General features: G+C 41.2%; 1 protein-coding gene across 1 annotated transcript in view; it reads left to right on the top strand.

The window, feature by feature from the left end:
- The window catches only part of RSBN1L (round spermatid basic protein 1 like), an 83,966-nt gene that overhangs the window by 17,613 nt on the left and 41,323 nt on the right, over nt 1-25,030 (top strand). Inside the window, exon 3 of the mRNA XM_060244684.1 lies at nt 8,281-8,924. Within this exon, the coding sequence (XP_060100667.1) occupies nt 8,281-8,924 (644 nt within the window). The remainder of the gene's footprint in view (nt 1-8,280; nt 8,925-25,030) is intronic.

The raw sequence follows: 25,030 nt of genomic DNA, 5'->3' as shown, positions 1-25,030 counted from the left end.
AAGGGGCTGGACCCTCCCCCCTTTTTTCCAGTGGCCAGCAGAGACCCAATTTTGCCAACGCTTGGGGGGGCTTCCCCTCCTCTCTCCTGCTTGGCTGTCCCCAGATCCTGGAGTCTCAGAGCGAGGCTACACAACCTCTTTTGTCTGCCCCATCAGTTGATCTGGGGGGGTCTTTAAATGGGAGGGGGAGGTAGATTGGCCTTCTACCACCTGGCCACCCAGCGGGAGGCAGCAGAAACAGCCCTAATTTCTCCCCCCCCCCTCATTTTAAGAGCCCCCCCATGAGGGGCAGGGACGGTGCGGGCAGCCTGGGGCAGCCAAAACCCCAGCACCCCCACCCCCACCAGTCCATGGGAAAATGGTCTTCCATGAAACCGGTCCCTGGTGCCAAAAAGGTTGGGGTCCACTGCCTTAAATAATATGTAAATATTGAGTGACCTTTCTCCAGTTATTCAGGTCTTAGTGATTTAAGATCTTGGTGACATGTTCTCAGTTCATAATATTTGCCTTTAGTCAAGACAATCCAGCATTGTTTTGTAGAGGCAAAAAGCATGGTGTTAATGTTTGACATTAAATCCATTACTCACATCTTCACGGACTTCATTAGATTTAGTTACAGTATACATGGCTTCCAGCAGACAACTTAAAGGTTAATCCTTGGGAGCCAGCCAAGATTAATCAAAAGAAAGCTCCACTTCTCTTGTTATGTTCAGGAGCTGAACTTTATTTTATTTCAAGTGTGTTCACTTTTTTAAATGAAATTTCTAGTCTGCTTTTGAACTTTGGTTCTCGAAGTTGCTTGCAATAAAAAGACTTGTTCAGAGATGTATTAAGGCAGGGGTGTCGAACTAATTTGTTATGAGGGCTGGATCTGATATAAATGAGACCTTATCAGGGCAGTCCACGTGTGTCATAAATGTAAGGCCAGGAAATGGAGACATGAACTTTATAAAGGACACAGGCAAACATAATTAAGGATTTTTCTTTAAAAAAACACACCTTTGAATAAAACATGCTTAAAAGATTAGCACTCTTGCAATATTTTATTTAACAGTCTCTGATAACAGAAGAAAGCAAGAGAGAGGGAGAAGGAAGCAGACTTGCTCATGGGCCTGATAGGAGCCCTCTGGGGGCCTGATTTGGCCCCTGGACCTGCTTGACACCCCTATATTAAGGTGTTCTTAGGTTAGTTAAGCAGGATCTGGTTTCTCTTGCCATTTTGCCAGTATTAAGGATTATATGCTACTTTCAGTAGGTCTGGTAAACTGGGTTACAGGCTTGTGCACCTCTTAGAGTTTTCTGTTGAGGTACATCCAAAAGATTGATCTGGGGGTGTATATCCTGATATTAATAAGGTTAGTTGATATTGGGCGATTCTTCTATTTGAGAGTTGTTTCCCAGAAATACCTGTTGAGTCATTTCATAGTTAAAAAGAAGAACATAACTGATGTTTTCTCTGAGCTTTGGGAACAAATGTTCCTACTTGAATCTTCTTACTTTCATAGATTTCTCCCCTTGACTGAACGTGCGTGTTTAACAGAGATCTATTTTGTTTTTCCAAGAATCTGTACAAATATGCTGGATTTGATCCCATCTCTTCTCCATGTAAGAACTGGAGCACATGCTCATGCATCGGTTATCTTTCCCTACATCAGAGATTGGAGCAGAAGTGTAGCTTCTTGTAAGGCGTTCCCTTCTGTCATTAATTGAGTTTGAATTTATTAGACTTATATCCCTCCCTCCCCACCGGAGCAGGCTCAGAGCAACTCACAATCAGTAAAATCAAAATAGTTCATATAAATTGCATTATACATTAAAATAAACAATTAAAACACGTAGAACAGTCTGGTGCTAATATCAGTTGACAATATTACATTTCAGATGGCGTTCAGTATATAAGATGTCATTCCCTGCTCCCACATCCGTCATTCCAGACTAAAGGTCAGCTGGATTAGTGTTGTTTTACGGGCTTTGCAGAACTGGGCAAGGTCCCGCAAGGCCCTAACTTCTTCCAGCAGATGATTCCACCAACAGGGGGCAGCAATCGATAAGGCTCTCTCTCTCTCATAGACTTTAATCTTGCCTCCCTCGGCCCGGGGATCACCAATAGATTTTGTGTACCAGATCTAAGTACCCCCTGGGGAACTTGTGGGGAGTGACGGTCCCTGAAGTAAACACGTCCTCGGCCATATAGGTGATAACCAGCACATTGTAGCGAATCCAGTATACTATTGGCAGCCAGTGCAGTTCCTGCAGCCCTGGCTGTAAGTGCTCCCACTTGGGGAGCCCCAATAGCAGCCCAGTCACCGCATTCTGCAGTAGCTGCAGTTTCCGGGTTTGAGATAGGGGCAGCCCCATGTAGAGGGTATTACAGTTGTCCATTCTCTAGGTGACCGTTGCATGGATCACAGATGCTAGGTTGCAGTGTTCGAGGAAGGGAACCAACTGCCTCACCCACCTGAGATAGAAAAAGGTGGCTTTGGCAGTGGCAGCTATCTGGGCCTCCATTGACAAGGTCGGCTCCAGCAGCACCCCCAGGCTCCTGACCTTGGACACCATTGTCAGTGGCGCCCCATCAAAAGCTGTTAAGGGAATTTCCCTGCCCGGACCACCACGACCCAGACAAAGGACCTCTGTCTTCGTTGGATTCAGTTTTGGTCGGCTCAGCCTAAGCTGTCCTGCCACAGCTTGCAGCACCAGGTCTAGATTTTCTGGAACACAGCCAGACCGGCCGTCCATCAGTAGATAGAGCTGGGTGTCATCAGCATACTGATGGCAACCAAGCCCACACCTCCGGGCAATCTGAGCAAGGGGGCGCATATAGATGTTAAATAACATTGGGGAGAGCACCGCCTCTTGAGGCACACCACAATTAAGTGAGCGTCTCCGTGACAATTGTCCCCCGATCGCCACCCTTTGTCCCTGACCATAGAGGAAAGAGGAGAGCCACTGCAAGGTCAACCCACGAATCCCTGCGTTGGTGAGATGGTGGGTCAGCAACTGATGGTTGACTGTATTGAATGCAGCCAATAGGTCTAACAACATCAGTACTGCTGAACCGCCTCGATCCAGATGCCGCTGGAGGTCATCCACCAGGGCGACCAGAACTGTCTCTGTCCCATGACCTGGGTGGAAACCGGACTGATGGGAATCTAGGATGGAAGCATCCTCCAGAAAACTGTAACAGTAGCACTACTGCCCTCTCAATGATCTTGCCCCAAAAGGGCAAGTTCGAGACTGACCGGTAATGTGCCAATTTGGCTGGGTCCAGTGTGGGTTTTTTCAAGAGAGGGCAGACCACTGCCTCTTTCAGAGGCATTGGAAAAAGCCCTTCAGAGAGGGATCTATTTACGATATCCTGTACAGAATATCATAGCTCCATCTGGCAAGCTTTAATCAGCCAGGATGGGCAGGGGTCCAGATCACACGTCGTTGGGCACACAGTGGAGAGGATTCTGTCAACTTCCTCCAGTCTGAGTCTTGTAAAATGGTATGGAACTGGTCTGGAAGACATGCACAGAGTCTCAAGTTCACATACTGTGTTTCAAATGTGGCAGGGAGGTCGTGATGGAGCGATGAGATCTTATCTGCGAAGAAAGTCGCAAAAGCCTCACAGTCAATATCCAATTCCCTAAGATTTGGTCTGCCTTGTGGTAGTCCTAAGAGTCTGAATTGTGCTAAGCAGTTGTGCCGGATGCAACGTTGCAGATGCAATCTTGGCCGCAAAGTAAGCTTTCTTTGTGGCTTTGACTGCCGTCTCATAAGACCCCAAACACTCTATAAGATGTTCTAGTCACTTCGTCTCGAGTCCGCTGCCACTGACTCTCTAGCCGTCTGAGGCTTCATTTCATCAGCTGCAATTCCGGGCTATAGCACAACTTTAGCCTAGAACAAAGTCGCAGAGGGCGTCGGGGTGCAATCTCATAGATGACCCTAGAGAGCCAGCCATGCCAAGACTCAACTAGGTCATCCAGAGGGGCCAGGGATCCCTTAGAGCCATCTAGAACCGTGTTGGGTCCATCAGGCTCTGCGGGCGAGCTAAAATATGCTCACCGCCTAAACAGTCTTGGGGTGGGACATCCATATAAGCCTTCAGGACATAGTGGTCCAACCATGGCACTGCTTCCACAGTAATCAGATCCACTAAAACTCCCGCTGTAAAGATCAGATCCAGCATGTGTCCCGCCTGGTGGGTGGGCGTAGTTACAAACTGGGAGAGTCCCAGTGTCACCATGGATGATACTAGGTTTGCCACCTGATTGAAGGTTGCGTCATCGGCATGAACATTGAAGTCACCCAGGATCAAAAGCCTTGGGTGCTCCAATGCCCAGCCTGTTATGGCCTCCATCAGGGATGGTAAGGTATTGGCTGGTGTGTTAGGCGGACGGTGCACCAGCCATATCGCCAACCCTCCCCAACATCCCACGCCAGACCGGCACATTCAACGCCGTCAATCTTTGGAGACAGGAGTGCCCGAAGGAGTAAGTCTCCCATATGAATAGGGCCACCCCTCCTGCTGGCCACATGATTGGTGAAAGACTGAGTATCCTGGGGGAGTTACTTGGGAGAGAGTTACAGTCTCACAGTCTTGTACCCAGGTCTCAGTCACGAAAGCCAGGTCCATATCCTGCTCAAGCAGGAAGTCCCGAAGTACTGAAGTCTTATTTATGGACCTGGCATTGCATAACACTAATGATGGAGGCGAGTAATTCGACCTGGCCCTCCTACCTGCTACCATTGGGATGGGACACAGACTGGAAGGGGGCCAAGCACCTCTGGGTCTTGGCCACTTTCCCTTTCCTCCCTGTCTGTTCCCACCGTCATACTTTCCCCTACCCAGGAGTACCAGGATCCCCTAGGCCGGTCATCCCTTAATGGTCTCCGCTACAGCCTCAGACCGATATGGAATTTACAGCTCAAAGCCTTATTGTTGTTCTGTAGGGCTTCCCTCTCCACCTCTGCTAGCCAAAATCGCCCTCCCAACCTAACCTACTGTACCCCTCTGCTAAATTCGTCCTAACTAGTTAATTAATATTAAAACCCCGTCTTCCATAGTGTCTACCCCAATTAATTAGCTAAAAATCATTCAATTTTCTGATGGCTCAATTAATTCTAAAAACCCACTCCTAATAAAACTCCCCTGATTAATTTGCCAATAACAATTAGATCAGATAGCCAATTAATTTAAGCAGTGACTCCCCAACCCAATTTAATTCACCACCCTATTAACTAACTACTGATACAAGAAGTAATTTAGCAGCCAGTAATCTCTATTTTGAACCAATCAACCTAGGCATGAATTCCAATTCTTATAGCTAGCAGTTGGGGGTAGAAGTGTGGAACGAAGGTAAAGTCCTGCAGTGCTTTGTATAAAGATGTTAAAGTACAGCAGTGTTTGGTGCAAAGATGTTAACTGCAAAATGTCTTTAAAGTGCGGACTTAGTGCAGGAATCTTCAATGACCCAGTTCTTCCCAGGACTGCTAGCCCCTTTTTTGTTCCAGACTCTGGTATCTTACTAATGTCAAGTTCAGAGGTTCTTAGTCCCACCAAGATCAAATTCCAGCCTTTGCTTATTCTTTGAGCTTACAAGTCTCAAGGAAGGTAGAAACCTTCCCTGCATCTCCCAGCTATTCTTCTGAGCTCTTCCAGGAGGCAGGCTAGGCAGTAGTGTGGAAACAACAGGCTGGGCAGCAGTAGAGAGGCAGCGGCACCAAGCCGGTAACAATCCAAGCAGCAGCCAGAATGAAACTCGCGGCTGGGCAGCAGCGTCGGAAACTACAGCCACAGGCTGCCTAAGGGACCACTGAAATGGAAGCTCACGGGGCGATTCAAGGGTGTAGTAACAGCTGGTCAGTTACAAGCCAGACAGCCGTCGGGATATATTCCATGAGTGAAGAGCAGCACGGTAGCCAATGGCGCCAGGCCAGGCAGCAATCTAAACTCACTGCCGCAGCGGCGTTCGCGGCTAAGGACTTGTTGGTAGCGTCCTCACCTCCACAGCAAGTCTAATTGCCTCCGTCGTCGCTCTTCACTCTTAACTCGAGTCACTTTATATCTGTTCCCCGGTCGTCCTTGTTCTCCATGACCCGACCACCGCCGTTGCTGCTGCGCTCTGCCTATAGTCCGGGCAGTCCCACACTCTACCCCGCGGTCGCAACAGTCCTGCGCGTCAGAGCTAGGCTGATTCTGCTGGGGGCGTAAGTGTTTCTTTTTGTATAATTCCGAGGGGTTAGGATCCGTAAAGTTTGTAAAGTACCTTCCTGCAATCGCCTGCAGCAGCATATTACTAAGTCCACCATTTGTTATAAAAGGCATAAGGCAAAGCAAGCCGTAGACTTATCTCCGCAGGAGCCTTAGCACCTGAGCTCCACGTGTGTCGCCATCTTAGTTTACGCATTGGATTAATGTTCCAATCCTTTGAAGGCTGTACAAGCATAGCTAAAGATAAACTAGTATTTTTAGCGTTGTTTTGACTTCTTCATCGTTTCACTAATCGCACAGATCTCTTCTCAAACTGTTAGCTATAGAGGTGTGTTTTGGTTATTGATTTCTTATGGAGCAAGAAGAGATTGTGAAGAGGAATCTCCCTCTTGGCGTAGATTCCTTGTATGGTGAGAACATTTGTTAAAGGGATGCTTTGCATATTATGTCTTCAGGCGCATGCTTAAAAATATGATTAGGACATGCTTGCTCATTTTCCTTTATTCCTTTGATATACCTAAAGCAACGTACAGCATAAGTGGCAATAAAAGCATAATACAATTACTATATAAAGCAAGAAGAACAAAAAATATGTACATCCAGTTGACATGTTGGTCCTCAAAGAGGAATCAGGATTGGCTGGTTCTGTGAGTAGATGCTTAGCAAAACTCAAGAAAACATATTTTGTGAATTCAGTTACATTTTGATTTAGTATAAAAGCTTGGACTGTTACATGGAGTATGTTTAATCAACAGTTGCATTTGGGTTTCTTTGGATCTCGTTAAGGGGTCAGGATGGCAGTTTGTAAACTTTAAATTTGGACCCAATGTAGAATTTGAGGCCCAGTCAGTCCAGGCCAGAAATATGATAAGAGAGGAGTAATTTGTCAGACAGTTTCCTTGTGTTGGTTGAGGCAGTTCTACACAGTGGTGATCAATGGGAAAAGGTTCTTGTGCATCAAATCAGCATGCACAATGTGGTCAGTAAGGAGCAATTATTTGAGCAACAAGCAAGTAGAGTAGGACTCCGATTTATTGGCTTCTGATGTTTTTGTCAGATGAATAAGCTGCATCATTATTAGTCATGTTGTAGAAGGTGGGATCTGATGAATTGTGAGTACAGTTCTCTTTGCAGAATGGGGTTTCGCTGTCTCCTGGCTTTCCAAAGCCTCAGCTGAGGTTCAGGAGCCCTTCTGGTTTTATGTGGAACATGACATGGCCACAGCATCGGGAAGGGGAATTTGTTGGAAATTGCAGATTCTCTTTTGTCCATGCTGTGAAGTGTCTTCTGCTCACATAAGGCAGCTGTTTGAATTTGATGTATTTGTACTGATTGCAAATAACCAGTAGATGTCCATTTTCCCATGAACATCTTTAACCCCTCAGTTAGCTGAGTTTTGTTCTTGCATCTACTGACTCTTTCACCTTATCTCCAAAATACAATCCATTGGCTAGTATAGTAGCTGAGCTTGAATTCTTGCTGTGCTGTACTTGTTGCAGAAACCATGACAAACATTTACCTATGATGGGCTTTAACAAGGCTTGTGCCCATGTTCCCTCCTCCTCTCATGCATGGTGCATGACTGGAGGTTTCCCAGTTTGGGAAGCCTTGAATCAAGCCCCAGTTTGTCATTGTGCCCAAATGTAGGTGCTTGAATAAACTGGAGCTTGCTTATTCTTCCACAAACTGCAATTTTTAACTGAGATTAAACCAAGGAACTAATCTTTCATTTGTCCAGGCACCTGCATTTGGATTTTGTGACAAATTTGAGTTTGATTTGAGGCTTTCTAAACCATGAGAAGACTTAAGTCATGCTCTGCACATGAGGGTAAGATGTAGCAAAGCTACATGACCTCAAGAACAGACTGCATTCTTGCTCATAACAAATTTCTCAACATGGCTAATCAAGCATAAAACCTAGCCATGCTGCATGTGCTGTTACTAGGAGTTGGGTGTACTCTGTGGCAATACGTATTCAGATCTCACACCAGGAATGTGATCCGTGCTGCATCTTTTTTCTTGGAGTGCCTTTGTAGTCTTAGAAAAATTTTAGAAATATCTTTCTTCCTTTTTAACAGGTATGAAGGAGAAACCAAAAAGCAGTGCAGAAGACCTACAGATTAAAAAAGTGAAGAAGAAAAAGAAAAAGAAACACAAAGAATGTGAGAAAAGGAAGCGTCCAAAAATGTATAGCAAATCCATTCAGACCATCTGTGCAGGATTGCTTTCTGAAGTTGAAGATCAAGACTCCAAATACATTGTTGATAATCATCTTAAGGATTTCAATGGAAAAAATATGGATCCCAAGAAGGACTCTGATTGCAAGATACCAGAGAACAGTGAGTTTCCATTTGTCTCGTTAAAGGAGCCACGGGTTCAGAATACAGTCAAAAGGTTGGACACATTGGAGTTCAAACAGTTCATTCATGTTGAGCACCAGCCTAATGGAGGTGCTTCAGTTATCCATGCCTACAGTAATGAACTCTCCCACTTGTCTCCTGTGGAGATGGAGAGATTTGCAGAAGAGTTTGTGGGTCTGGTTTTTAGTGAAAATGAAAACTGCGCAGCTTACTATGTAATGGGTATTGTTCATGGGGCAGCTACTTACTTACCTGACTTTTTAGACTACTTTTCGATTAATTTTCCCAATTCACCAGTGAAAATGGAGATTTTGGGAAAGAAAGATATAGAGACAACAACTATGTCAAATTTTCATGCTCAGGTAAGAGGTTATTTTTTACTCTCAAAGTATTTTTTTAAATTCCCCAAAAACTTTGTGTGCAGTTGTCATTAATTTATTCTATGTAAATGATATATCTTAAACAGAAGAACACTGGTTTATTTAAACATCAGATGTTACTGTGCAATTGCTTGCTGTGCTGTTGAGGAACAGAAGCTGTCTTTAGTGATTTAGATTTTTGCAGCAGTAATTCCCAAGTTAGTGTGGTAGAATGTGGCAAGAAATAAAATAGTGAAAGATTCCTGTAGGCCAGAATTACTCATCTGTGCAGTTGCATGCTAAATCTCTGCATGATTTACTGTTTGAAATGAGACAAGCAGTGCAATCCCGCACAGAGCTAGAAGATAATGATGATACTGGATTTATATCCTGCCCTCCACTCCGAATCTCAAAGTCTCAGAACGGCTCACAATCTTTTTTATCTTCCTCCCCCACAACAGACACCCTGTGAGGTGGGTGGGTCTAAGACAGCTCTCACAGAAGCTGCCCTTTCAAGGACAACTCTGCGAGAGCTATGGCTAATCCAAGGCCATTCCAGCAGCTGCAAGTGGAGAAGTGGGAAATCAAACCCGGTTCTCCCAGACAAGAGTCTGCACACTTAACCACTACACCAAACTGGCTACTGTAGTATAACGAATATAATATACAAAATGGAGTGACGGTATACAAAACCATACAATGTAACAACACCCAACACTAGGCTTAGTTGAAGAATTAAGTAATACAATGTCACATTGTCTGTAAGTTCTGCCCACTCGGTCCCTGACGGAGACCCTGGGTTCTTTATTACTCTGTTTCAATGTTGTTTCTTCAGTGGTACAAGCTATAAACAGAACAATGATAATCATTATAATTCCATATTATTAATTATACATGATTTTTTAAAAAATTAATTACTTATAATATTTTTTAGGCTGACCTGCAATCAATTTTTATCGGACGCGATGCAATCCTATTGAATCAAAGCATCAATCTATACGATGAAATGAAATATAAATTATGATTGTTTATTGCTTATGTAATGTGTGTACTTAATAAAAGGGGGGGTGGGGGGATTACCTTTAAATGTTTATTTCCAATTTCTTTATATCAGAGCAAGTCAAGTTAGCCTTTATTGGCATAAAATATATAGATGTATATATCAGAGCAAATTGGTTTTTTAAAAAAAATATAAAATGGAATGATTGCATACATATACATCAGGAAAAGCATAAACATAATTTCTATGAGATCCTCTGACGTGCCTTTAATATAGAATGAAGAAACTTAGCCACTTTCTCAGTGACACTAGATGAAGTATCGTTCAAAAGATTATAGACCTTAAGTGCATCAGAACAATCAACCATGCTAAGTAAAAGAGGATGTAAATACTTGTGACGAAGATCTGTATACAAATTACAATAAAGAAGAATATGAGTAACTGACTCCACACATTTTTGCTTACAGAGACAATATCTGACTGAGTAGGCTGTCTTGTTAAATCTGCCATAAAGAATGGCAGAGGGCATGGCGTTGCATCTGGCGAGGGAAAAAGCTCTACGCTGCTGTGGCATTTGCAAGACGGATAGATATGAGGCCATTTTCCCTGTACTGAGAGATCTCAAAACTCAGTGGGGAACGAGTTTTCTTAGCCAGACTGTATAGGTCTTGGTGCTCAATGGTGGTGAAGGACAGCGGTGGTGAAGGACAGCATGGATAATAGTTCTAGGGATAAACCCATTGCTTTTATTCTCTCAATTTGTGCTGACCAGTTTGACAAATTACATTCAGAGAGCATTTGAGAGATATAGCTCCCTGGTTCAGAGTTGTAGTGCAAGCATAGCCAGAATTTGAAGGTCATGAGCCATGCACTAGGAACCATTAAAGACATGCCAGTTTCTAAGCAGATAACTGCATATGAGACATTTTAGCATGCCCAGAATTTTACGCAAGAATTTGGATTGGACACGTTTGATAGCACCTTCATAAGATCCAATCCAGATTGGGATGCCATACAGAAGTTGTGAAATCACTTTGACTTTGAAAATTTTTATGGCAGCTGGCACAAATTGGTTACCTCTGCCATAAAGAAAGCGAGCTATGGCAGATGCACTGTTAGCTATCTTCACTGCATACTTGCGATGGGTAGACCAAGTCACATTATATTGAAAATAAACACTGAAGTATTTAAAATACTTGACTTGCTCTATCTCTTTACCATCAATAACCTATTTGTAAACTCTCCACTTTTTTGAGAAAACTAAGATTTTGGACTTTTCATAATTGAACTGGAGCTTATTACTAGTAGAATACAGAGCACAATGGGACAACACAGCGGCTCTCTGGGGTCTCAAGCTGAGGTTTTTCATGCCAGGCAAATAGGCATGAAAAACCTCAGCTTGAGACCCACTGCCAGTCTGAGTAGACGATACTGACTTTGGACCTAGGGTCTGATTCAGTATAAGGCAGCTTCATATGTTCATATGTTCAACAGACGTCTTAAGCCCACTCTAGAGCAGGACAACAGCACCATATTGTCTGCATAAAGTAACAAGGGTTCATGTAATTCGCCAAGTTTTGAACTATGGCAGTCAGGACCAGACAACTGAATAGCCATTAAGGAAGAGATTGAATAAAAAGGGAGCCAAAATGCAACCCTGTTTGACACCCTTATTGGCAGCAACAAATAATTTCTGGTTATTATGCACAGTGTGCTTGTTGACTAGATAGTCAATTAATAAAAATTAAGTCATACAACACATATTATTCAAAAACTTCTACATTATACATTAGTATTCTATTTATCCAAATCATGCTTACCTCATGAGGTATACAGGTGTAAAGAGCATTCACATCCAAGCTCATCTGTACTACATCATTATTTACATGCATCCCTTCTATTTGTTTAATAAGATTCGTGGTATCTTTCAAAATCTCAGGTATGACTTTAACCATTGGTTTAATAAAAGAATCAATGTATTGCGATAGTGGTTCTAAAATTGAGCCACACCCAGATACTATTGGGCGTCCTGGAGCTGGCATCCCTGCTTTATGAACTTTGGGTAAGAGATAAAAAATCAACACTCTAGGAAACTCATTTATCAAGAATTCAGCCGTTTTTTGTGAAATATATCCCATACTTTTAACCCCTCTGGATAATTTATAATTTTAGAAAATTTATCCATGAGGTCCTCATTTAAAGGTGAATAAGATCTAATATCCCAATTGGTGTCTAACCGCTATATCATACTCTGAAAAATTAAGAACCGCTATCCCACCACCTTTGTCTGCTGGTTTTATAATAGATTCATCCTCCTTTATATTTCGTAATATTCTGTTTTCCATTACAGTCAAATTATTTTTTGCTCTAACATTCTGTTCTAATTCCTCAATTTCAGTCAATACCAATTCTTCAAAGACTTGTAAAGCCGGATTTGTAATCTGCGGTACAAATTTAGACTTACGTTTTAAGGGATACTGCTCAACATCTTTATTAATATTGCCAAAGAAACTGTGTGACTTTAATAATCTCACTAATTTAAACAAATCAGTCCTCATTTGGAACCCATTATAAACTGGTGTGGGAACAAAACCTAATCCTTTTACCAATGTTTTTAACTCAATTTCTGAAATGACTTACTAGATAAATTAATAATCACACTTTTTCCCGATTCTTTCTGCTGAGGCGTTGGGATAAAAAAGGGGGACGTTGATCTTGTTTACTTCTCTCTAAGTATGGTCTGCCCGAAGTTCCCTCCCCCCCCAAGCATTAGCTGAATCCTCCCCTTCAGTAGTATCCACATCTTCATTCCTAGTCCTATCAGCCCATGTTACTTTCTTAAATTTCCTACGGGTTTCTTCTTGTGTAAACCATTTATATACATTAGATTGTGTGTAATCTCGCTCATCCCCTTCAAATGTCCTTATTTTAATCTCTTGCCTTTTTCTCAAAACTATCCAGTTCCTTCTCTAGTTCTTTCACTTTATTATCAAACACTTCCGTAGAACAAGATTGTTTTAATTGACTCTCCATCTCCTTCACTTCTTTGTTAGTCTCCTTTATAGTACGCATTGACTTCTCTATGATAAGTAGCATAAGGTCATAAGCACGCTTATTTAAAATGGTTGCCCATTTTGCCCAATCTTGTTTTTTATGAATACGATGCTATCCTTTTAAGTGACACTCCATCACGGAAATGGCCACAGTATATTAACTAGGTAACATAGGGTTATTCTAAGAGGCATTTGATATATGAGGCTTGAGTCCATACATAAAATAATTTGGTAAACAAGATTTGGATAAATAATAGAATACTAATATATAATGTGAAAGTTTTTGAATAATGTGTGTTGTATGACTTAATTTTTTTATTTCATTTTAGTACATGAATTATACTATGTAAATAAATTGAAAATAAACATTTAAAGGTAATTCTATTTTATTTTATTAAGTACACACATTACATAAGCAATGAACAATCATAATTTATATTTCATTTGATTGTATAGATTGATACTTTGATTGAATAAGATTGCATCGTGATTGCAGGTCAGCCTATAAAATATTATAAGTAATTAATTTTATTAAAAATCATGCATAATTAGTAATATGGAATTATAATGATTATCATTGTTCTGTTTATAGCCTGTACCACTGAAGAAATAACATTGAAATGGAGTAATAAAGAACCCAGGGTCTCTGTCTGGGACCGAGTGAGCAGAACTTAGACAACGTAACATTATATTATTTAATTCTTCAACTAAGCCTAGCATCGGGTGTTGTTACATTGTATGGTTTTACTCTAGTATAACCGCATTGATTTCACCGGACTTAGACTGGAGCAACACTGCATAGCATTGGCTGGAAAGCTCAGCCAGCTGCCACTGGGTGCGGAATTCTTTTGGGATCATTATGTTGGACATGACTGAGAAATCCAACCATTCTTAATGCAAAGAAGAAACAGAATTATCCTCTTTTGAGGAAGTTCACCTAGAACAGTAACTCTCACAGAAACTAGATGAGTAGGTTAATCTTTTACATATAAGAATAAAATATATTTCAGTTTTTAATTTTTTTAAAACGATGTGCCTTGATTTTCAGAAGTGGAGGAAATGTCGTTTTTGTATATATCCCAGTGCCACTAGAGGTGTAACATTTCTGGGAATCAGACCATGCAGATAATCCTAAACTTTACTCTTCACACTATATGGAAGATATTATGTAAAGCCATTTGTGTAGAAACTTACAGTTCTCTGTTAATGAAATTTTAAATGTTTTTATTTTATTACTGTTTATAAACTATGCTGTATTAGAATTGGAGTTGTAAGATGATGGGTATAGATTAATTTATGTACGTTGGGTAAAAGATTAAAAAATTGATAGTTGAATTCATCAACTAAACAAAACAAAAAAAACCTTTGTGATTTGAATAACAGGTGGCTTCAGCTACCTTCATTCTGACTGAGTAGTTCTAGTCATGACAAAGAGAGTGAATTTCTCCTGCACTGCAACATTCATAGATTTCACTAGAGCAGGGGTGGGGAACATCCATCCCGAGGACCGTTTATGGTCCTCGAGATCACTTGGTCTGTCCCTCGGAGATTGCTGGGTGGCCGGCTGGCCAGGGTTGCTGCAGGACCTGAAAAAGTCACTGTCACAGTTAAGTAAGTTTCCCCCCTCATTTCTCAATTTCCCTTTTTTCTATTTCTTCCCCCCATTTCTTTATTTCCCTTTATTCCCCTTTCTTGCCCCCTTTCTTTATTTTGAATTATTGCCCTTTCTTCCTCAATTTCTTTATTTTTCTTTCCATTTCTTTATTTCTTTTTCTTTATTTTTTTTTTGGTTAAAACAATTTTATTTGGTAACATATGGTAACAAATTATATTTCTTGCATCATTAATAACTTCTTTTATCTATCCCATATATTACTTTCTACCCACCCCTCCCCCTGTTACTTGACCTCTGCCGGTGTTATTTACTTAAAGTACTAATGTTTAAAGGTACCCTTAACTAATAAAACCAAAAATTAATATTCTTCTTTTTTCTAAGACTTAATCATTATCAAAAATTGTCCAGTGTCCTTTTATTTTCCACTCTTTTTCTACATATCTTCTGAACTTTTTCCACTCCATCTTAAAAACTTCTAAATCATAGTCTCTTAAAATTCTTGTTAATTTGTCCATTTCACTCCATGTCATAACTTTTACAATCCAATCCCATTTCTCTGGTATTTTTTCTTGCTTCCACAACTGCTCATATAATGTCCTAGCAGCTGAAAACAAGTACCAAATTATAGTTCTGTCTTCTTTTGGAAATTTTTCCATTTGTAATCCCAACAGAAAAGTCTCTGCAACTTTCTTAAATTCATATCGCAAGATCCTAGAAATTTCTTGTTGAATCATCCGCTAATACTTTTTTGCTCTTTCCCAAGTCCACCACATATGGTAGAAAGAACCTTCATGTTTTTTACATTTCCAACATCTGTCTGGCATAGTATTCATCTTTGCCAATTTCTTAGGAGTCATATACCATCTATACATCATTTTAAAACAGTTCTCTTTAATATTATGACATGTCGAAAGCTTATAGAGTTCTTCTACAAATATTCCCAAGTTTCCATCTGTATTTCTTTATTTACATTAATTGCTCACTTAATCATTTGAGATTTCACTACTTCATCTTCCGGAAATCATTTTAAAAGTAATTTATATAATTTTGAAATTAATTTTTCGTTGTCTCCAAGCAGAACTTTTTGCATTTGTTTGCTCTTTTCTTATTCTTTCAGTTTTAATGTCATTCTCCACCAAGCTCTTTATTTGTTGCATTTGAAACCAATCATATTTATTATTCAGCTCTTCAGCAGTTTTCAATTCTATTTTGCCACTTTATATTTTTAATATTTGATTATATGACAACCACTTTTCTTCACCCATCTCAGCTATTATTTTTATCACTTCGGCTGGCACTATCCATAACGATTTTCTCTCATCTCCATATTTCTTATATTTCATCCATGTATTTAGCAAGCTGTTTCTTATATAATGGTGAGAGAAAAAGCCGTCTTTTCCCCCTCATAATACGTATAAGCGTGCCAGCCAAATTTATTTCCATGACCTTCCAACGCTAAGAGTTTTTTGTTTAACAACATTATCCACTCTTTTATCCATATTAAGCCAACTGCTTCATGATATAATTTTAAGTCTGGTAAGTGAAATCCGCCTCTCTCTTTTGCATCTGTTAAAATTTTCATTTTAATTCTTGGTTTCTTCCCCGCCCACACAAACTCTGAAATTTTTCTTTGCCATCTATTAAATTGTTTACTGTCTTTCATAATTGGAATAGTTTGAAACAAATACATTATTCTTGGTAGAATATTCATTTTAATTGCGGCTGTTCTACCCAACAGTGACAAATTAAGTTTATTCCACTTTAACATATCTTCATCCATTTTACACCATAGCTTCTCATAATTATTTTTGAACATATCAGTATTCTTCATTTTTATCTCCACACCCAAATATTTTAGCTTGGAGGTAACTTCACAGCCCGTTAGTCTGCAATTCTTGTTGCTTATTTATTTGCATATTTTTACATAGAAGTTTTGATATTTCTTTATTAATACGAAATCCTGCCAACTCCCCATATTCTTGTATTTTGGCTAACAACAAAGGTGTGACTTGTATGGGGTTTTCATTTATAAACACTATATCATCTGCAAATGCTCTGTATATATAAGTAAATCCTTTTACTTTTAATCCTTTATTTCTTTATCTTCTTGAATTTGCATCAGTAATATTTCAAGAGTCATTATAAACAACAGTGGGGAAAGTGGACAACCTTGTCTTGTACCTTTATTAATTATCTTTATTTCCTTTTCTTTCCACTTCTTCCCCCCATTTCTTTATTTCTCTTTCTTCCCCTCATTTCTTTATTTCCCTTTATTTCCATTTCTTCCATTTCATTTCCCTTTCTTTCCCCCATTTCTTTATTTCTCTCTCTTCCCCTCATTTCTTTATTTCCCTTTATTTCCATTTCTTCCATTTCATTTCCCTTTCTTCCTCCCATTTCTTCCTTCCTCTTTCTTTCCCTTTCCCCATCTTTCTTCCCCCCATTTCTTTATTTTCCTTTATTACCCTTTCTTCTGTCCATTTCATTTCTTCCGCCCATTTCTTTATTTCCCTTTCCCTCCACCCCTCCCTCCCTCCCTCCCTCCCTCCCTTCCTTCCTTCCTTCCTTCCTTCCTTCCTTCCTTCCTTCCTTCCTTCCTTCCTTCCTTCCTTCCTTCCTTCCTTCCTTCCTTCCTTCCTTCCTTCCTTCCTCCCTCCCTCCCTCCCTCCCTCCCTCCCTCCCTCCCCTCTCTTTGAGTGCCTGAGTAGTGGGCATAGTGAAGAACAGTTTCCACATGGAGGGAGGGATGGCAGGGGTGGGGGGTGCGAACCAGCTATCACCAGTTCAATTTGCATTTGATTAGCCTAATATGCTAACATTAGGGGATGTGGTCTAATATGCTAATGAATTCCTGCTGGGCTTTGTCTACAAAAAAAAAGCCCTGGGCCTAGGCATTTGCCTAGTGCGGCGGGCTGTGTGTGCGCGCCAAATTAGGCTCTCCCCACAGGACTTCAAATAGAAAAACAATTAGTTGATTAGTTTTGTCGGCCTAAATCGTTCTCCCTCAGCAGAGCACTGTTTTTTAAGTTGATAATTTTGTATGGCCGGCAAATGATATTACAAATATCCAAATGGCCCTTGACAGAAAAAAGGTTTGCCACCTCTGCGCTAGAGGGTGATAAGAGAGGGAGAGAGAGGGTAAGTTTATTGTATATAGCTATAGGCCTTTATAATCATAAGAACATAAGAACATAAGAGAAGCCATGTTGGATCAGGCCAACGGCCCATCAAGTCCAACACTCTGTGTCACACAGTGGCAAAAAATTTTATATACACACATACACTGTGGCTAATAGCCACTGATGGACCTGTGCTCCATATATTTATCTAAACCCTTCTTGAAGGTGGCTATACTTGTGGCCGCCACCACCTCCTGTGGCAGTGAATTCCACATGTTAATCACCCTTTGGGTGAAGAAGTACTTCCTTTTATCCATTTTAACCTTTCTGCTCAGCAATTTCATCGAATGCCCACGAGTTCTTGTATTGTGAGAAAGGGAGAAAAGTACTTCTTTCTCTACTTTCTCCATCCCATGCATTATCTTGTAAACCTCTATCATGTCACCCCGCAGTCGACGTTTCTCCAAGCTAAAGAGTCCCAAGCGTTTCAACCTTTCTTCATCCATTTGCAGGTAGTGAGGTACTCATTGTTGAAACAGTTGTGACCACAGTGCAGCTAAACAACAGTTACATAAATAGAAGAACTCAGTTTGGTCTCTAGATTTCTGAGGAAACAAACAACATCTCAAAAATAAGAGAAGAAATTGGATTTATACCCAGCCCATCACTACCCGAAGGGGTCTCAGAGCAGTTTACAGTCTTCTTTCCCTTCCCCTCCCCACAACAAACACCCTGTGAAGTAGGTGGGGCTGAGAGAGGTCTCTCAGAACTGCCCTTGAGCAGAACAATCTTCAGAGAATTTGTGGCTGACCCAAGAGGATTAGTTGAAGCTCTCAACTTTAATGCCGGTAGCTTACAACTTTAATACCAGTAGCGCACAAAGTAGAATTTTTGCTCACAAGACTCTGCAGCTTAGAGGGAAGATTGATTGGGACCTTATGCAGGATGACGTCAGTGCAGTAAATGTTGATGGGGAGGAATTTTTTTCTGATGAAGATGAGTAGGAGTTACAGGTTCTTGAGCAGTCTGTGCAATTTTTTAAATTTGAGGACTATCAGTACTAGCTCACAAAGACCTTGGCTGCTTTAGAGCTGATTGCAAAATCTGCAGTTGGGGGCCAGGATTCCCCTAATGCCGCATCTAGCATTAAACCTAAGGGGAACAGGGGATTTTTCCATAGAACCCCAGGGATGGAGAGGAGCTTTTCTTTCCCAATTTTTTGGAGGAATAGCTAAAGAATGAGTGGTTTAAGACTATGGCTAATAAACAGTGCCCTCCAAATGTTAAAAAGCTGTATAACTTCATTATGCCATTGATGGATGCCCTGATAACCGCACTCCAATCTTCTGGTCTACTTTCGGAGGAAGGCAAAGGATCAATTAAAGACAGCCTGGACAAGAAGGCAGAGTTTGCCTTAAGAAAAGCACATGAGGCCACAGCAGCTTCAGCCACCATCGTAGTTAGAACAACAATAGTCTGAACTAGAAAGATCCTTCAGTTCATTCCTAGAACCAATAGACATTTAGTAGAAGGAACCAACAAAGTGCTAAAGGCCTCCTCATTCTCAGCTGACATTACTCTGGATGCAGTGATCTTCTCTATTTTCAGCTGTGACGCAAAATGGACACTCTGGCTCAGGATGTGGCCCACAGACCTCCATGCTGAAATCATAGTCACAGCTTACCCCTTTCAGGAGGATCACTTATTTGAAGACTCTATGGACAAGATTCTTGTTGACACTAAGGACAAGAAAAAGGTAATACCAAAGTCTCCAGGATGGTCAGACAGAACGGAGGGGATGGGTGGCTACTACTTCAATTCCCAAAGGTCCCTTCCCAGATTTAATGAGAACAGGAGATCATCCTTCGGGATGTCCAGACAGATTTCCTCCCCAACAAGCCCTTCCCTAACAGAGATGACAAATCTGGATATGATTGCTCTGAGGGTATTCACAAAGATCTTAATTCACCCCATTGGCAAGTGGTGAGAAGAAGGCATTCATGTTCACCCATATCTTAAAGATCTCTTGATTTGTTCCAGCTCAAGGCCCAAGGCTCATCAAGATAGAGAATCAGCCATTTCATGTCTGTAATTGCACAGATTCTTAGTGAATGTTTTAAAAAGCTGCTTGATTCCATTGCAGTTGCTAGAACCCTTGAGTCCTTCTGGATGTAGTCTACAGCCACATGTTCTTACCAGAACCCAAGGCTTACAAAGATAAAATCTCTGTCTCAACAGGTTATCAGGAGCAGTCAGTCTTCACTGATGACATTGGCCACTCTAATGGGGCTTTCTATCTTTTTCATAGAGTCAGTGCATGCAAGACCCCTACAACAACTCTTGAGACCCTTCCAACTCAGTATTATGAAGACATTGGTCAAGGTTCCTCTGAGGGTGAAACTCAGTCTTTTGTGGTGGACCAAAGCACAGAACCTAGGTCAGGGGAAGCCATACTACATCACAGTGTTCATACAAGTAGTGACAGATGCCAGTCTCTCTGACTGGAAAGCAACCTGTCAGAATGTACCAACATAGAGAACATGGTCTGAGATGGAGAAGCTACTGTCAATCAACCTGTTGGAGCTCAGGCTTGACATAAATCCAGGACCCCATTGCTTCACAATGAAACCAGCAGCTTGCTCCTGTGGGCAGAGAAGAATGTCACTTTCATCAGGATAGAACACATAAAGGGATCACTGAACACTCAAGTGGACTGGCTCAGCCAGTGGAGCCTACAGAAAGGGAAATGGTCACTGAAGAAGGAACTCTTCGAGCTCATCACAGCCCACTTCTGCTGTCCAGCAGTAGACCTGTTTGCATCTCCACTCAGTCACCAGGTGGAGAGATTCTTCATGACATTCCATCACCGCAGACAGATGCCTTGGTGTCTCCATGGTTGGTGGGTCTAATGTTCGTGTGCCCTACCACCCAAGTGATACCAAAGCTCATAAGAAAGGTCAAGGAAGAGAAGGCAGAGATAATTGTGGTGGCTCCATACTGACCTTGAAACCCCTGGTTTTCTGAGCTACAGAGCATGTCTCTTTGACTGTTACTCTGTCTACCAGTGTACATGCTAACTCAGGGTCCCATTTGGCACCCTGACCAGGATGACTCCACTTGACTGTGTAGAGGTTGTGCACCAGTGAGTTTCACTCTTAGGATATTCTACCAAGGTGACAGACACTACTGGTGTCAAGACACGCCTCCACCAGCCGAATATACAACATTTTCAGATAGAGCATGAGAAAGAGGCTTGATCCCCTGAAAATTAAGAAGCTTCTGTATTTTCTTTAAGATTGACACAACAGTGGGCTGAGGGCTTCCACCTTACGACGGCAGATAGCAGCTTTGACAGGAGTCCTGCCATCATTCTTGGGTTGGCTAATGGCTAGACACCCCCACATCTGGAAGTTCCTGAAAGAGGCTGCTGTTCGGTATCTGCCAACATTTTCAAGATCTGGACGCATTTTGGCCATTTCAGCCAGCATGCTAGAGAGAACTTTGAATGCCCACCCACCTGATGGTCAAAGAAACTTTATACCATGTATACAAACATAAAGTATACCATGTTAATATCACACAGGAGCTTTTACAGATGGAAAGACCAGCTCCTGTTCATTACAAGCAATATTGTGATAAACAACATGCTATTAAAGAGAAGGAGCAAAAAGAAAAAGGGAAATGGCAGAGGAGTTAGGCTTAAGAAGATAGACAAGGGGTGTCGAACTCATTTGTTATGGGGGCTGGATATGACATAAATGAGACCTTGTCGGGCTGGGCTATGTGCGTCATAAAATGTAATGCCAGGAAGTGGAGATATAAACTTTATAAAGAGCAAAGACAAACAATTAAAGATATTTAAAACTTAAAATAAAATATGCTTAAAAGCTTAGCACTTCCAATATTTTGTTTATTTAACAGTTTCTAATAACTGACACCTCTTGCTCTGAATTATTGCATCAAAATCTGGAGACAGTGTCTGTGCTGCAGCAATCTTTAGTATGCTGTTCAGGTGCGTATCTGAAAGTTGCAAACCTACTTTTGATTTATTGACATTCATTACAGAAATCTCATAGTTCCAGGGGAAAACATGAAATGGCTGGGCATTGTGAGCTTTTGGACATAAGGTGCTTCATGTACTGGTCAGCCAATGGAAAAAAATAGAGGCTTTTTTCTGTAGCTCCTGTGTGATTGAGCAAGCCTGGCAAAGTAAGCTGTGATGCAGAAGGAAGCAAGAGAGAGAGAGAAGGAAGCAGGTGATAGTGAGTTGCTCATGGGCCGCATGTTTGACAGTTGAAAGGATAGTATACAAGTAAAAGGTAAAGGTAGTCCCCTGTGCCAGCACCAGTCGTTTCCAACTCTGGGGTGACGTTGCTTTCACGTTTTCACAGCAGGCTTTTTGTGGGGTAGTTTGCCATTGCCTTCCCCAGTCATCTACACTTCCCCCCCCAGCAAGCTGGGTACTCATTTCACTGACCTCGGAAGGATGGAAGACTGAGTCAACCTGGAGCTGGCTATCTGAACTAGCTTCCGCTGGGATCGAACTCAGGTCATGAGCAGTACTGCAGCTTTACCACTCTGTGCCATGGGGTTCTCTTTCTAGTATACAAGAGAAGGAAGCAAAACTGAAAAAACAGAGACAAGGACAGAATGAGAAGAGGATGATTGCTTGAATGTTCTAAGTGATGCAACCAAACATGTAAAGGAAACTGCTGAGAAAAAGGATATGGTGAGATTCAACATGACACAGTTTATGCTAGAAAAGGTAGAGGAAGCAAAGGAAGAAGAGGACAAGAAAAAATGCTTGCGGATGCAGTGCAGAAAAATGTTGCGAAATGAAAGAATTCTTTAATTTCTTTTTTCAACAAAAACACAAAGACAATAAAAGCAAAGACAAGTCTTAAAGGTAAATAAAAAGGTAGTCCTCTGTGCAAGCACTAGTAGTTTCTGACTCTGGGGTGACGTTGCATCACAATGTTTTCACAGCAGACTTTTTAATAGGGTGGTTTGCCATTGCCTTCCCCAGTCATCTACACTTTACCCCCAACAAGCTGGGTACTCTTTTTACCTACCTCGGAAGGATGGAAGGCTGAGTCAGCCTTGAGCCAGCTACCTGAAACCAGCTTCCACTGGGATTGAACGCAGGTCATGAGCAGAGCTTGGACTACAGTACTGCAGTCTACCACCGCGCCGTGGGCTCCCTTACTTTACAGTAATTCTGCTTTGTTCTCATAATTATTATTTTATGTATGATTTTAGTGTTTTGCTGTGTTCTTATCTGCAATATGTGATTATTTTTAAAAGAGAATCTTTTTTGCCTTAAATTTTATACAATAATTCAAACATTGTCTTCTCTTCTTACAAAAAAAATTTTCCCAATAAAAAGATGTGCGATGGCTAGCTGTGGGGATGGTGGAGGCCAGATAATAATAATTTTTAAATGAAGTCCCAGTTTTACTTTTAGAACACTAATTTATTGATTAAATTGTTCAGTTTTGGGGGGGATTTTGGTCAGTAAAATAAGTAATTTTGACCCTCTGACTAGTTTCCAACCCTGCCTGTCCTGCTGCCAGTTATTGAAGTGTGTTCTCTGTGCTTGTGCAGAAAATACTACTTTAATTGGGAAGGGAGATTTAACCCCCCCCCCAATAGTTTTTCTGCACACCTGGGAAGTGTCGCAAGTGTTCAGAAATAATCTCTTTACCCCAAAGCTGCAGAATAATATCTGCATATGCGGGGGGGGGGCACAGTGAGGCATTAGTGGATGTAAATGTTATCAGAGGACACGAGGGGCTGCATCCTGGTGGTCCATTCCGTCAGCAGCAGTGCACCTTCTGCTGCTGCAAGAGGCTCTTCCGCTGAAGGGTATCTTTTGTCTGAAGAAACTACAGAATTGACGTGCAGAATCCTGCCTGGTCACATTTTCAATGTCATGGAATTCTTATAAGTTATTTGTAGGTGACACTTTTCCTGGAATTGGACCCAGGTATTTTCAAGAAGTAGAAGCAAAACTAAAGCCTGTTTTGGTAGCTTCTAATATAACCTTCCCTCCTTTGGAGAGAGTTGCAAGCAAAAGGGGGGGGGAGGGGCTGAGTAGGCAGCTTGGGGAATAAAGCAGTCATACACAGTTCAGTTGAAATTATGAAACATCAATTTAAAAAGAGGGTTGACCAAAACTTAGGGAGGAAAGAAGCTCATACAGTTATCAACACCCTGAATTGATTTGTTATGAGAATTAACTTCTTTGTTTTAAAACTTTAGTTCTTTTAGATTCTTCTCATTTCTTGTTATGTTAAAGTAAAAATCCCCTAAAATTCCTTGCAATAACAAGGATCCCAGATACGTAAGAGGGGCTCTGCATAAGATAAGCTTTGTGTACATTCTCTGTTCTCATAGGACAGAATGGGTACATATGCTGAATCTGGCCTGCCACACACCCCAAGCCAGTGCTGAACATAAAGATTCCTGGTCTTCACAGTCACATCCTCTTGTCAGAACATATCGGTTATATTAATATTAATATCATTAATATCGTCATCAGTGTCATAATCATATGGCATTGTGTGTAGAACAGCCAGGAGATCCTAAGATTGTCTGGTGGCCAGAAGTTCTACCTCTTTTAGTGCTATGCACCATTAGGTGGTGAGTTAGACTTGTTTTTTAAGCAAGAGACATTTCAGAGGTGGTTTGCCATTGCCTTCCTCTGCATCATGACTCTTGTATTGCTTGGAGGTCACCCTTCCAAGTACCAGCCAAGACCAACCCTTAGCTTCTGAGATCTGACAAGATCAGGCTAGCCTGTGATATCTAGGTAAGGGCATATATAGGTGATTCATGCTGAGTAATTTTGCCATTTGCCTTAACTCTCATTGCTTAAAATTGGTGCTAGAAAACGTCATAATTTTAAGAATAAACAAAGGATTTTTACCAAGCATAGGCATATAAGACCACCCAAAACGTTTTTGAGGTTTCGATGGAATTTAAACCAGTAAGAAGATAAACTCTTTTGGAGGGACAAAAAATTGGTTGCAAACAAAGAAATATTGATGTTGAGTATTTAAACTATTAGCTGTGCCATCTTTCATCAGATTTTTTTCTGAAATTTAGCCAGATTGTATCACTACCCAGGTTTTTTTTTTTTTTTGTACCAAACTTTAAACCCACCTTGATTTCTGAGAAATGTTCAGACTCTATGATTTTTGGGGGAGGGGATTTTTCAGGACGTATAGTCAATGAGGACGCATACCTGCTAAAATTATCCATTAACAGACATGGTCACATGAAACCACTTGTTTTCTCAAACTGGGAGAGCCAGTTTGGTG

Source organism: Heteronotia binoei, chromosome 8 (genome assembly GCF_032191835.1).
Source record: "Heteronotia binoei isolate CCM8104 ecotype False Entrance Well chromosome 8, APGP_CSIRO_Hbin_v1, whole genome shotgun sequence".
Lineage (NCBI taxonomy): Eukaryota > Metazoa > Chordata > Lepidosauria > Squamata > Gekkonidae > Heteronotia > Heteronotia binoei.
The sequence above is the reverse complement of the archived record's forward strand: the minus strand, read 5'-3'. Positions and strand labels throughout refer to the sequence as shown.